The sequence below is a fragment of the Indicator indicator genome, chromosome Z, assembly GCF_027791375.1.
Source record: "Indicator indicator isolate 239-I01 chromosome Z, UM_Iind_1.1, whole genome shotgun sequence".
In the NCBI taxonomy this organism is placed as follows: Eukaryota; Metazoa; Chordata; class Aves; order Piciformes; family Indicatoridae; genus Indicator; species Indicator indicator.
The window spans coordinates 76,835,316-76,849,749 of NC_072053.1; the positions used below are offsets into that span (position 1 = coordinate 76,835,316).

Consider the following 14,434-nt stretch of genomic DNA (forward strand, 5'->3'; position numbering starts at 1 on the left):
GAGTGCATAAGCAGCTATATACATAGGTAAGTATGCTAAATATCTGTGAGAATTAATCTAAAATACTGTGGGGGAAGTGAGCCTGCCCATGGCAGGGGGGTTGAAACTAGATGATCCTTGTGGTCCCTTCCAACCCTGACTGATTCTATGATTCTATATGCAGGAAGTTGCAGTCAGTATTATTACCTTTGTATTTTGAAAGTCAAAAATGTAACGCAAACATATATCAGTCTAGTTTGGGTGTCAGCCTGCAACAAGCTATGTTATATGGGTGCCCTACCAGAGAAACCAAGATGTGCATGGGGAACAGCATTGCTTTTTTCACCCAGCACATGAAAGGAACACGAGCAGAAGGTTTGTGGGAGATCACTGAGATGCCATTGATTAATTAAGTACTAATCTCCCTCATTTTAAAAACAGCACACACAGGGTCTCCTTTGCAAGTAGAATATTTGTGGATTGTTTTGCTGTTCCTTGGATTAACATGCAGCTGGAGACAGGGGCAAAACAAGTTTCCCACCTTAACAACATGAATTTTGGTGTAGTTTCAAGCCCACTTTTGGATTCTTTAACTGTCTCTGATAGACCTGGAGTGACAAAATTCTGGTGGCTGTTGCCCTTCAGCACAGAGGAAGGGTTTGTATGCGTGGCTCTGAGTATTTGCCATTACAGCTCTCGACAAGATTTTGGCCAGTGTCTGAATGATGGGACCAACCCAAAACCCAGGACCCAAGCTTCTTGCAGGCAGAACCGAATGTCTTCAGTTTGCCCCATTCGTTTTAGCTCAGGAGACTTACAGCTCTGAATCTAGAACAGGAATAGCTGCCTTCTTGTTTTAAAGCTTTTGAAGGAATTTCTAAAATACTTGGTCTGTGCATAAAAATATATTAAAAAAAAAAAAACAAGAAGCAAAAAAACCCCAAACCCAACCAAACAAAAATCCACAAACAAAACCACAAACAACCTGAAAAAATAACGTTTTGGGGTTTTGTTGTTATTTGGGGGTTTGTTGGTTTGTTTGTTTTTAATGGCAGATGTATGGTAACTTGTAGTTGGATCTCATGTACCAGATCTTGTTCCCAGAAGCCAACAGTCCTCTTAGAAATGGAATTACAGCCTAAGTAACCTATGATAGTCCCAGGATAAAACAATCTTTGGAAACTTACTAGGTAAATAGAGACTCTTCTCCACTTTCTAAAGAATAGTCATTCTGAATAAGAAATAAAAATTAATTCATCTGCTCAGTCAGTCATCCATCCTTCCTCCCACTTCACAAAACCCTGCAACCCTCAACTTCCCTTAGAGGATTCATGAACATTGAGTGCCTCATTGCCTACATTTGTGTTTCCCTGTAGTCCACTGGTCTCAGCACTCTGAAACTGGTGATGTTTTATACCACAAAGCAAAGATCTTCTGTAAATAACAGACAGACACAAAGCTCATAATGACCAGAAACTGAAAAACCATCTGGTGTTCAGCTTAGACGGCAGAAAATGTTCAAGTCCTCAAAGAAAAAGGCTCTGTTTACTTAAACAATCAACCAATTCAGATGAAAAATCAGAGGTAGAGCAACACATACATAATGCTGCCAAAAGCTTCACTGTTTGCAGCTGCAGCTCTCTCTGATCAAGCTTTTTGAATGAAGTTTCCAGGGCCACCTCCACAAGCCACGGTGTATAACCCAGGGGACTGGTGTGACTTTTCAAACAAGAATCAAGCTGGCATCTTGGAAACCATCACTCAGGAAGAAGGAGTCTTTACTGAGACAAATACCCCACCACAGCTGCAGCAGATGTGGACAAGAAGCCTCTACCAATAGTCTCTTTCACCATCATCCAGCAAAGGGAGCAAGTGTGGATAAACTTCCTCTGTTTCTTACTCCATTTTGCTTTCTTTTCCCTTCTTCTGCCTTTTGGGTTCCTCTCTAGGACGTTTTATTAGTATCAGTGTGATATACTTCAGGTTAATTCGAGTGAACCAAGCATGCACAATGAGCTGGAGTCTGGTGAAAGGATTACTCACCTTCCACTACCACAGTTGCAGGTTTTGAATAGGCTGTGCCCAGGCTGTTCTTGGCTGCACATCGATACTGCCCTGCATCTTCTCTCTGAACGTTGTGGATCCTTAAACTCCCTGAATCAAGGACAGCAATTCGGGCATTCTCCTGCCAGAGGAAGGAGCAATCGAAGTGAAGGCTCTATATGCACCTGCTTTCAAAGACTGGCCTAACATCCATGAAAATTATTTGTGTTGTCCTGTAACTGAAGGATTTGGGGCCAGCTCTTCCTGTTCAGCACTGTCATGACAAGCACACATCCATGCCTCTTTTTGCAAATCAGTGAATTGCAGATTCAAAAGAACCCTGAATCTTAGCTGAGCAATTCAGTAGCAGTTACCTATGAGAATATTCACAAGTGCATTCACCAGCATTGGGCTATGCTAAATAGAAATGTACAAGTATAATATAAAATATAAATACACAAAGAATGTGTGGTTTATAGGCAGAGAAATTGCAGATAAAGACATTCATGAGATGAGCCCTGGACTTTCCAAATGCTTGCTTCCTAGCAACTAGAATTTAAAAGTACTTTAATTGAAGGCAATATTTTAACAAGATACCTTTAGCAAACAACTAGCATTACTTAAATTTCATTCTCCACTTACCTTCACAACTGTTTCTCCTTTGATCCATGAAACAGAAGGTTTTGGATTCCCCATTGTAGTGCATGGTAGAACAGCCTTTAACCCTTCTATTATTTCCACATTTATAGGTGGTCGGGTTATTTTGGGTCCTAAAGATTTAAAAGTCAAAAATTAAATTTGAGAGACACTGGAACAGGAGAAGTTCAGAAATTACAACAAAATCTCTGCTGTTTGTGGTTTGTTGTTCTGTTTTGTTTGGGTTGTTTTGTTTTGTTTTGTTTTGTTTTGTTTTGTTTTTCTTTTTTCCGGACATTGCTAAAAGATAAAGTCATCTTAGGAGGTCACAAACTGCCTTGGATTGAAAAATCTTTCCTAAGCACAGCAGAGTTTCAGTTTATAGATGCAAAAGCAGCTAACTTGCATGAATTGTTTGTTTTCAGGAGTGGAGTTTGACAGTCACTTGAATTAGGGCCTGGGGTAACATTCAAATCCCGATAAGAGCATTTCCAATATTGAAGAAAGTTTGCATTCCAGGTTTTGACATTCCTCACTGCACAGACAGTATCTTGTGTGTCAGCTCAGATCTGGAGTGAATTGAATTTGAGATAGTTTTAACCCAGTCTTGTCTCCAGCTCAACAAGAAGAGTATATAAACTCAATTAATGTCCATAACAGAAGGATTTATAACTACACTAGTAAAAAAGGAGAAAGGATCCTTGAAGAATTGGGGGGAAAGAAAATTCAAACTCCCTTAATATGGGAGAAATTTAAATTCACTTTACCCAGAGGAAAATATGGCTTAGCTTACTCTGGGCTGGGAATAAGAAAGATCCTAATTTCAGTGTTTGGGGAGATCTGAAATTTTGACTACCTTGAACATTATTGAAACAGCAGAAAAACAAGATTCAGAGAGCATCACACCCTGGCCTCCACCTGCAGGCTGCTGGGGTGCTGGAGATGCCCCAGAATTACCAGACCTGGAGAGTCATGCTCTGTGGCACAAACAAATCCTTTCCTATAAGCAGATGTTTTAGCCAGGATATATCTCAGCTGCTCTTTTAAGTGGTTGTGCAAACAGCCATGTGAGTTCAGCTTCACCAAGCTCAGTATGTACATTGCTCTCTGCAATAACCAGTCCTCTGCCTTCCATGTGGGATGATGAGAATTACACCATAATACTGCAGACCTCTCAAGACTGCTATTAAGAATATCTGAACAGATTTGCTTTCTTTTGTCATTCTCAGGCTTAAATCTGATAGTGAAACCTTATGTCTGAAATTCACAAGAGATTTGTGCAGCATTGCTGTGGAAGCCAAATCTGTCAGATTGTGCTGCTTTCACAAAGTTCCACAAAGGATGTTCTTCCAAACATCAGTTTTTGCCTTCTGCTATTCAAGCTGTTCCTCGGATCCTAGCACAAGTGTGTTATTCAAGGCAAATAATCACAACTGGATTCAGTTAAGATGTGATCCAATACACCATGCCTCTGTCCCAAGGGACTTGTCTTCATTTTTAGACTAGAAATTAGGATTTTTTTTTTCACAGAAAGAGTGGTCAGGCATTGGAATGGGCTGCCCAGAGAGGTGGCTGAGTCATCAACCCTGGATGTGTTTAAAGGTCGTTTGGATGTGGTGCTTGGGGATATGGTTTAAGGGAGAACCTTGCGGTTGGACTTGGTGATTCTGAGGCTCTTATCCAACCTGAATGTTTCTGTGATTTCTGTGATTTTAATGGTGGACAGATGCCCTTTAACCCTTCTCAAAGGAGTTAAAGAAAAAAAAATTGCTCCACAAGGAATTAGAATCAGAAGTTCAAATGGAATGGTGAGACCTCATCTTGAGTAGTGCACTCAGTTTTGGGCTCCCCAGTTTAGGAGGGACAGGGACCTGCTGGAGAAGGTCCAGCGGAGGGCTGTGAGGATGATTAGGGGACTGGAGCACTGCCTTATGAGGAGAGCTGAGGGACCTGTGGCTTTTTAGTCTGGAAAAGAGAAGACTTAGAGGGGATTTAATAAATGTTTATAAATATCTGAGGGCTGGATGTCAGGAGGGAGAGGACAGGCTCTTCTCACTTGCTCCTTTTGTTAGGACAAAGAGCAATGGATGCAAACTGCAGCACAGGAGGTTCCACCTCAATACCAGGTGGAACTTCTTTACTGCAAGGGTCACAGAGCACTGAAACAGGCTCCCCAGAGAGGTTGTGGAGTCTCCTTCTCTGGAGACTTTCAAGGCCAGTCTGGATGCGTTCCTCTGTGACCTGAGATAGATTGTATGGTCCTGCAGTGGCTGGGAGGTTGGACTTGATGATCTCTTTGGGTCCCTTCCAACACCTGACATCCTGTGATCCTGTGGTCCTGTGAAGTACTATTCATAACTACATACAACAGTACCAAAAAGCATATAAAATACTCAAATCCATAGTCCACCTCGGCCATGCTACCCAAAACTGCACCCTCCCACCCTGCCCCCACCCCTGCCCCCACCTCCCTACCCAGACCCAGAATAGCACAGTAGAAATTAGTTCAGCCAGGGCCAGAGCCAGGCAGCAAACCTCCTCCATGTAACCAGAGGCAAGGCTCTGCAGGTACTGGAGACCAGAGAGGAAGGAAAAGAGCAGAACAAACAGAAATGTCCATTTTTATAGAGATGCAGGACTTATGGCAAAGAAAAAAGACTACACTTTCTGGTGCATCTGACTGTCTAGTCCCTTCTGGAGGTCCTCAGCTCTGTGGTTGTTGAAGGCATCCAGCCTTAAACCCACAACAAGACTGCACCCAGCCTCACTGAAACATAAGTCTACCCTGAACATGAACCCCAGGAGCCATACTTGTGGGCCTGCTCAGGCTCTCAGTTGCACATGTAATGGTGTTGGGAGGAAATCACTTTCCCACTTACGCATTTTCACTTGGAGAGCCCCACAGCTCTGCGCAGCCACTCCAACCCCGTTATCCGCCGTGCAGCAGTACACCCCATCATCACTGTCTTCCACACTCAGAATGGTCAGGAGCTGCCCATTCCTCTGGATGCTGTACCGTGTGTCAAACAGCCTGCAGGACACAGCACAGATTGTCAGGGGCAAAGGGGAAGCCAAGGTTGGAGAGGGGGAATTGCGTTGGTGTCTGCAGTTTGCTGACAGCAATGCACATGGCAATGTGGTTTAGTTTTCTATTTTGAACCCACAAAATCAAGGGAAGACACTGAAAATGTTGAACTGGGCCTTAAAGTTTGATTTGGTCCTCACTAGGCCATGCAGCTTCTGACTGACATCAGCATGATGGCAATTCTTCCCCCAGTCAGGTATTGGTAAAGTTAGGTATCATGGTGTTCTGCCTGACTGGTGTGAGCAGAAGTGGTCTCATCCAGCTGGGCTGCATTTTAGTTATAAAAACTCAGTGGAAGGAAAAGAATGCCTGTATAGGAACTTGAGCTGGGTGAATTTTTTTAAAGAATACTTCTTCAGATTTGAAAAAAAAAAAGGGTAACAACCAACCAAACACACACACAAAAAAATCCAAACAATTTTTTTTTTAATTTCTCTTTGTTACTAACTAGATAATATTTGGAAATATTTTTACTGCTGTGGGGAAAAACAACAACAAACAACAAAAACAACAAAACCCCCAACAAGAATAACAAATTAAAAAAAAAAAAAAACACAAAACTCAAATATTTTTGCTTCTGTACCCAGGAGCAGTTTTGTCTATTTTTTTGAACCATGAAAGTGTTGTTTTCCCCTTTCGTATGGGAGGAAAAAAAACAACCTAAAACCAACGCAAACCGACAAAGAAAGAAATGTGCTGAAGAAAAGAAGCCTTCTAAACATTAGAGGATGCATGGATAGCTATAGTTTAATGAAAATAGGCTTCAACCTGGAGACTTTAGAGAAGTCAAGAAAAGCCCTGAAGTTGAAGCAACAAATGTATGGGATATTGTGACAAGATATGCAGAGCAAAAGCCAAGTGGCATATGTGAGTGTGGAATGTGCAGGTGTGTATGTGTGCATGTGCATGTGTGCAGGAGTAAGGGAGAGACAGAAAAAAAGGTAGTGAGGAATCAGAGAACTGATTTCTGATTTTCACTGTAAGGCTGGAAAAGTATAGTAAAACTTCAATGGAACAATATTTTCATGACATTTCACAAATTCCTCCATGCTTGATTTTCACACCCTTGTTCATGCTTTTTTTGGAAGAGTTTTCACACATTTGGCCTTTGATTCTGTTGAATGCTGACCTGAGGATTGTCTCCCAAGCTATCACAAATACCTGATGCCTAACTATGTCCTGGTTTTAATTTTACCATTACAAATCCTATAGCAGTCACTAAGTAATCTGACTGTGCCATTTATAGTGTTACAGGCACACATTTCCTCTCAACAGCCTCTCGCCTTTCAGTCTTGTTTCTCTCTCATCTTTTTCACCCTAGGCAGAAAGATTGCAATGAACTCATCCACCATGTAAAAGATATGAAGGCTCCATTCCTTTCCTACCCTGAGGAAGGCTCACCTTGGTAAGTCCTGTCCTGGGAGATGGGGCTGGTAACCATTTCACCCAGCATAGGACACCTTCCAGTCTACTTGCCAGTCTCCTTTGATGCCAAAAGGAAAGCTGCTTCCAGAAGCTACTGATCACAAGAGACTCTGTTCTGGAACTATTCCCATTGGAGCTGAATGTTTACATATTATTTTGTTCTGAAAGTTAGCTCAGATGACTGTTTAGGGTTCTAGGATCTTGGCAAGAGAACAAAATGTGGTAAATAAAATAATTGATATTTATTGCTTGCAATAACTAGCCTTTTGAAGCTTGATACAGAGGCATATAAATGTATTTATATGGGGTTTTTTTCAGGAAAAAAAATGTTCACTGATTTGATTTTTTGCCACAGTGCAAATACTTTCATCATGTTACTGGAAATTTACAGAAATATTTTCAGTTTATCAGTTTTCCAGGTTTGAGCCTTTGTATCCATCTGCATTGTCTGTTAACAACAACATGGCTTTTATCAAGGTGGAATAGTTGCTGATCTTAATGTTACTTCAGAAAGGCCAGTAAAGGAAAAGAACACCTGAGCTCTCTGGCCTCAACAGCTGAACTTTTTTGATTCGTATTTTTCTTTTTGGTCAATGTGTCTCAAAGACTACAGGATGGATTTCAGAAAGTTGTGTTGGGCCTCTGGAACTGGGAATTGAGGTGAGAAGCTATCTGATTTTCATATGGTTTTAAAACACAGAGTGAAATTTCAAAGACTGTGAAGGCAGAAATGCATGTAATCTTCATGGTCTTGCATGAATGGCTTCCTCTGCCAGCTTTGATTTTCAGGCATGGGGATTGATGGGGAATGAGTTAAGAGAAAGGTGACCTAGTTTGGAAATAACATCCCTGGAAATTCAGACTTCCATCCTGCAACCAGACTGGGGTCAGAGGGTTAGGACCAGAGTCTGTTGCAGGCAACGAAGAAAAGATTTCTGAAGGCCAGTGTGCATATGTGCAGTGTTCTGTTTTCCTGCTGCTCTAAAGTGGTCTTCCTAGCAATAAGACCTTCTTCTGCTTCCAGCTTATTTGAAATCTTCTGAACCAATGGTTCGAGGGCTCTTGGGAGGCTTGACCCCGATAGCAGCAGCGGTGCTGCAGTAATTGTCTGCCTAATATGGACATCTCTTGTGGGGAACAGACCTGAGCTGTGTTACATAGAGATTTTTCTGTAATCCTCCCTTACACATAGAGTCCCTAACCACAATCTGGAATGAGAAACTGATGTGAAGTCACATGGCAGATGATTTCAGAGCTGGAAGATCAATTACAGTTTACTTTGCAACAACCTGTCTGCAGCAAGAGAGTTAAAGTCATAGGAGACACTTCCATAACCCACTTCCAGGGCTGCCTTCTTCAGCAGCACCATGATGCCAGGTGGTTGGTGTCTGACAGTGTGTAACAACAAGCAGTCAGTTTCCTGTAGTCAGATTCAGAACTAGATGCTAACAAGAATGACATGATATGACCTCTTCCACACAAAGCTGCACACACTTGGGTGACCAGCCTGGCAATGCTCTTTGTTTTGTAAATGCCTGACCAAGGAACAGAGCAGTTTGCATTGTCTGAAGCTAGAGTGCAAACTCCTTGCATCGCTTGCAGAAGGCACCAACTGTACCAAGCTCAAGTGTGTGAAATTTGCAAAAGCACCCCCCGGGTGCTTCTATCACTCCCTGAGGAATAAATTCCTATACATTTACAGACACTCACTTTCTTCCCGTTCACAAACCCATTTTCATATATTCAAATGTCTCTCTCATCATGAAGGAAAGCACAGACAGTTTTGGCAAAAGATGCTGGAGACAGCTAGGGCTGCACCCTACCTGATGGGAATGCTGTTACGTGTCCACGTAATCTCTGGCTCAGGGTACGACTCCACTACACAGACAAACTTGGCAACATCCTCTACCAGTGCATCCACAGTTTCCAGAGGTGTGCTGATCAAGGGAGCTGCATGAAAGAAGAGAAAATGAGAAAAACCTTCTAGTGCCTCCAGACCCATCTGGGGAAGGCATTCATACCTCTTCAGAGTCATACCATGGCTTTTCCCCCAGCACACCTTCTATGTGCTTGCTGTAACACAGGTACCTCCACACACACAGCTGCAACCTTCTGTGTTTGCTGCAGATTTTGCATTTTTCCTAGTGCTCTCTTAATAGGGTGCAGAACAGAGAGACATAAGTGTGGGGTAACATCAATAAGCCCAGGACATCCTTTGTTTCTAATGCTCCTCTTTCTCAAGATGCATAGCACTGGGTGGAATTCTGAGTGGATACAGGTGAAGCTGTCCCACTGCTACAGGGGTGGCACTGCATGGCATGGAGAAACAGCATACAAATTAAAACCAAGTTGGTATGCCTCTGGAGTGGGCACAGTGCCTCCTTATTAATGCCTAATGCATTTGGGTTTCTTTCTCATTAATAAAGGCATTTGTTCCACCCAGCTCTTTTTCTTTTTTTTTTTTTTTTCCATAACCTGTTATACACCACTGTGTTTTTCAAAGCCAGGCTCATAAAGTCTCATCAAGTCTTCCAGATTTGTGATATGATGAGCACATGTTCTCTTTTTCTCACATTTTCTATCCCAGCAGTGCCAGGGTTGGAAGGTTCATTATCTGTGTCTGATGTTTATTATCACAAACCTGTCATCATGCTTTATTTGAATGTATCTTTAGAAACATTTTCTGTCACCCTTGTAAAAGACTTGAAGCATGGCAGGAAGGGATCAAAGGATAGGCCTAACTGAAATGCTTTCCTTGGGCATGGCATGCGTTGCAGCCATTGACTCAAAAGATGCTTGAATGACTTTTAATCCATGGGAGGGACACACATCCAATATTTGTTGGACTGAATTTTGTTGACAGGTGTGCTGATATTAGCTAGGTTCATGCCATCCTGAAATACCACCTTATAAATGTACAGTGGATGCAGAAAACTTCCTGCTCCTCATTGAGTGGAGCAGTATCTGCCACACTGTGTGTCTTTTCACAGGACAATTTTGCCAGCACTGTATCTTCTTCTTGTAGAAGAAGAAGGAGATTTAAAATCAAGAAAAAGTACTTATTGAGTCCACCATTAGTAAGTTTGCAGATGACACCAAGTTGGGAGCAGGTGTTGATCTGTTAGAGGGTAGGAGGGCTCTGCAGAGGGACCTTGACAGGCTGGTCAGTCGGGCAGAGTCCAACAGGATGGCATTCAACAAATCCAAGTGCCAGGTGCTGCACTTTGGCCACAACAACCCCATGCAGAGCTACAGGCTGAGGTCAGAGTGGCTGGAGAGCAGCCAGGTGGAAAGGGACCTGAGGGTACTGATTGACAGCCGCCTGAACATGAGCCAGCGGTGTGCCCAGGTGGCCAAGAAGGCCAATGGCATCCTGGCCTGCATCAAGAATAGTGTGGCCAGCAGGAGCAGCGAAGACATTCTGCCCCTGTACTCAGCTCTGGTTAGGCCACATCTTGAGTACTGTGTCCATTTCTGGGCTCCTCAGTTTAAGAAGGACATTGAGATACTGAATGTGTCCAGAGAAGGGCAACGAGGCTGGTGAGAGGCCTTGAACACAAGCCCTATGAGAGGCTGGGAGTTTAGCCTGGAGAAGAGGAGGCTAAGGGGTGACCTCATTGCTGTCTACAACTGCCTGAAAGGAGGTTGTAGCCAGGAGGGGGTTGGTCTCTTCTCCCAGGCAACCAGCATCAGAACAAGAGGACACAGTCTCAAGCTGAGCCAGGGGAAGTTGAGACTCGAGGTGAGGAGAAAATTCTTCATGGAAAGAGTGATCTGCCATTGGAATGTGCTGCCCAGGGAGGTGGTGGAGTCGCCTTCCCTGGAGGTGTTCAAAAAAGGATTGGATGTGGCACTTGAAGCCATGGTTTAGTTAATCATGAGGTGCTGGGTGATAGGTTGGACTTGATGATCTCTGAGGTCTTTTCCAACCTTATTGATTCTATGATTCTATGATACTCTTACATTACGTTTGCCCCCTCCCTCCTAAAAAATACACAATGCTCCAAGTTGACTGAGAACAATAGAAAACCTTTACTTAATGCTTTTTAAATTCACATGGGAATAAAAATAAGAATATAATTGATGTTTAGCTGGAATAAAGCTAGAGCAGGAAAAGATCCACTTCCAGTTTTATGTTTAAGTCCTAATGTTTTTGATATGTCATTATAATTAATCTGCCTTAATATTATTTTGAAATTATATGACTTCAGGTTTCATAGTTAGTAATGTCTACACTTACATAAAAAAAGATTTTAAAACTACAGTTTAGGGAGCACTACAAATTATAATTAACTGAATATGTGAGATTCATAGTTTAAGATCATTGCTCCAGATCGTATCTGGCTTCTATTTATTGCGTCATTTTGGACTACAGTACATAGAGCTAGTCAGAGGAATCCCATGCAAGTGAAACCAAATGGAAGATTTTCATAAAGCCTAAATTTTCCTGCTACTGAAGGTTGTCTTAGGAGAAAAACCTCCTCTGATGGCTATCCTGTCTACTTCAAAGGGGATATTGCTACTTCATGGCGGGGTTTAATGGGTTTTGATGGCATTATGCTGGGCTGAAATTGAGTTTTATAATCTGATTTTATATAGTATGTTTTTATTGCTGTTGTCTGTGTGTCTTAGTTTCTGGAAGGATGCTTTTTCAACCCTGAGAAATGTAAATTTTTACAGTAACCAAAACTCAAAGCAATCAGTTTTGTAACTGTCTTGTCACGATAACCATGGTCGTTCCTGCAATGAATAAAGTTAGATTTGTACCTAGAGCTGGTATGCATAACTATAGTATTTTACTCTTTGAGTAAAATTTTAATATATGTCATTTTTATATATTAAACAAATGCTCTAGCAACAGTTAAGTACTTTTGTGATATTTCTGTAATTCAGTGGACGACAGAATTATCCTCAACAATATTGCCTATGCCAAGTTTGATCCAGCATCTCCTGAAAGCCAACATGCAACTCTTAGGGCAGAATCCACCCCAATACTCACAGAAAATGGTAAAGGCAGAAAGGGAACTGTTTTCACAGCTACCTCCCAAATTCCACATCGTCAAAGAGCAATGTGAGATCAATGTGTCATTTTCTCATACGCTCTTATTCGCCTTTCTGATAGAAAATCCGAGTCCTAGGCCACCAGGGAGGTGAAGACAGTGCTCCTAGAGTGACTGTGTGGGGGCAAAGGACACGAGGCTGGAGGACACACAATGTGTCAGCAGGGGACAGCAAGCCGTGGAGTGTGCCGCCATTTTGTTGTCAGGTGGCAAGGCAGCCCCAAAATGGCTGAGGTGGTGCCTGCTTCTAAAAACCACCCGAGGAAGCTCTGGTGTTGGTGTCAGTCTGTGTGTTCTCAGGGAAATGACCAAAACCTGTGATGCCCTCATTACCAGCTTTTAACATGGGAAAATAAAATCCGAGCAACGTATGGACCTATCTATCGGCGTAAAGCAATGGACCCAGACCTTTTCCTGCACATCCATTGGGGTGCTCTGGTATTTTTAAGGTAGCCCCGTGGCTTTAAATAACATTGAAAATCAATTAACATATAATCTGTAAAGCCACATGGGCGCCATTTTTACAGATGCCAGCTATAGTTTCCCTAGATAGCAAAGTGTCCCAAGGCCAGCTATAGTTTCCCTAGATAGCAAAATGCCCCAAGGCTAGTCATGGGGCCCATTAGAAAGCCAAATCCCTTTCTATCCCCAGCCCACCAGAATCTCCTACATTGTTTGGCTTTGGTTTTGGATTCACACTTTCAAAAGAAGATAAACCAGGCAGACAAAACCAAATAGAAAGCAAAGCCAACCTTCCCTGCAGCGTTGTAGATACCTGGAAATACTTGCAATTCCTCTGGTCAAAAACTACTAATCATGTTTCCACCTAATTCTGCAAAACCTCTACTGGAGAACAAGGCAATTCAGCCACCTGTGACGGTTTAGTGAAGGACGTGAACCTCTTCATTGCACTATGCCACCATAAAAAAAAATATCAATCCAAACAATCCCTTTCCTCTTTGCTGTATCTCCAATCCTGTTTTACCTCAGCTTTCAAAAAGCTTAGAGTTCACCATATTCCTTTAATGCTTTAGAGAAAAAACACTATTTTTATTTCAAAAGCTTTTTACAATGAAGAGACTTTTTTCTTCCCCATACTGAGGCCAAACCGACTAACAATTGTAAGAGCACAGCCCTGCAAGTGTGACAATGTTGGCCTAACAGAACAATACTGGCATCCTTGAGGGGTTTTGCTTTGTTTTCTTGAAGCTGCAATGTTTCTGGTATGCTTCAAATGGCTCCTGACAATCACCATGCAGAAAAACCTTTTGTCCATAAGGTTACCAGATGGTATGCCCAGAGACCACTGTTGCTATTTGTAAGTTAAAGGCTTTTTAAAACAGATATTTTTTCAGTTCTTCCATTGGCTCTAACTATGTATATATATGTCTCTGTTCATATGTGCACACAAAAGTGAAAGAAGGTATAAAAGGATTTTTTGTTACATGCAACAAACCCCATGCATATTTGTATTTATATACATTTTCTGTGTAAAGACATTATAGCCATTTACTTCTTCTTTGAGCTATAGATGTCTATAAGCATACTCAGGCATGCAGAACATCACAAATCCTGGCAATGATGGGAGCTACCAGCCATTACGGTCTGTAAGCTTCCTTTGACATGAGAAATGTTCATTGCATGCAGGCTGAACCCAAAGTTCCCCTCTGCCCATTACAGCTATGTACGCTTCTAGACAAAAAAACTTCAATCACAGACCCAAATATGAGATTATTTCCACTGCTACCCTTCTAAAAGCAGTGAAGTGACCACCAAAAGCAGCACATTTTTGGCCTTTTCAGTAACGCTGCTGAACCACCCACCCCACTGTTACCAGTGACACCTTCCTCTTTGCAAAATCTCCTCCAGCAAGCAGTGGAAGCAGATCAGGGCAAGAGCCCCTCCAAGCAAACCTTTTGGGAGTGTCTCAGCCAAGCTGAGGGCTGCCAGGGTGAGGATGTGCACCAGGGGCACATTCAGCAGATCATTCATGTTTGATCCAGAGGCATCCAGCTCCTTCAGGCAAGGCGTGCGGAGCTCCTGGACGGCTGCATTTTGGACGGCGGTGCGCGAGGAGAGCTCCTGTGCTAATGACAGAGTGGGGTCTGTGGGATCTAAGTATAATCAGGAATTCTCCCACCCGGCAGCGCTGACGGACGTGGCCAGCTGGTGCGTATCCACTTCGGTCAGTGTGAAAGCGTGGGGC

The 14,434-nt window shown here is 42.6% G+C and overlaps 1 protein-coding gene across 3 annotated transcripts in view; it reads right to left on the reverse strand.

The window, feature by feature from the left end:
• MUSK (muscle associated receptor tyrosine kinase) overlaps window positions 1–14,220 on the reverse strand; it is a 54,630-nt gene extending 40,410 nt beyond the window's left edge. For all 3 annotated transcript variants that reach the window (XM_054397420.1, XM_054397419.1, XM_054397418.1), the window contains exons 1-5: window positions 14,142–14,220; window positions 8,992–9,118; window positions 5,538–5,689; window positions 2,665–2,792; window positions 2,023–2,164 (exon numbers count right to left, since the gene is read on the reverse strand). In XM_054397420.1, coding sequence (XP_054253395.1) covers window positions 2,023–2,164; window positions 2,665–2,792; window positions 5,538–5,689; window positions 8,992–9,118; window positions 14,142–14,220 — 628 coding nt within the window. The remainder of the gene's footprint in view (window positions 1–2,022; window positions 2,165–2,664; window positions 2,793–5,537; window positions 5,690–8,991; window positions 9,119–14,141) is intronic.
• Between the last annotated feature and the right edge of the window lie 214 nt (window positions 14,221–14,434).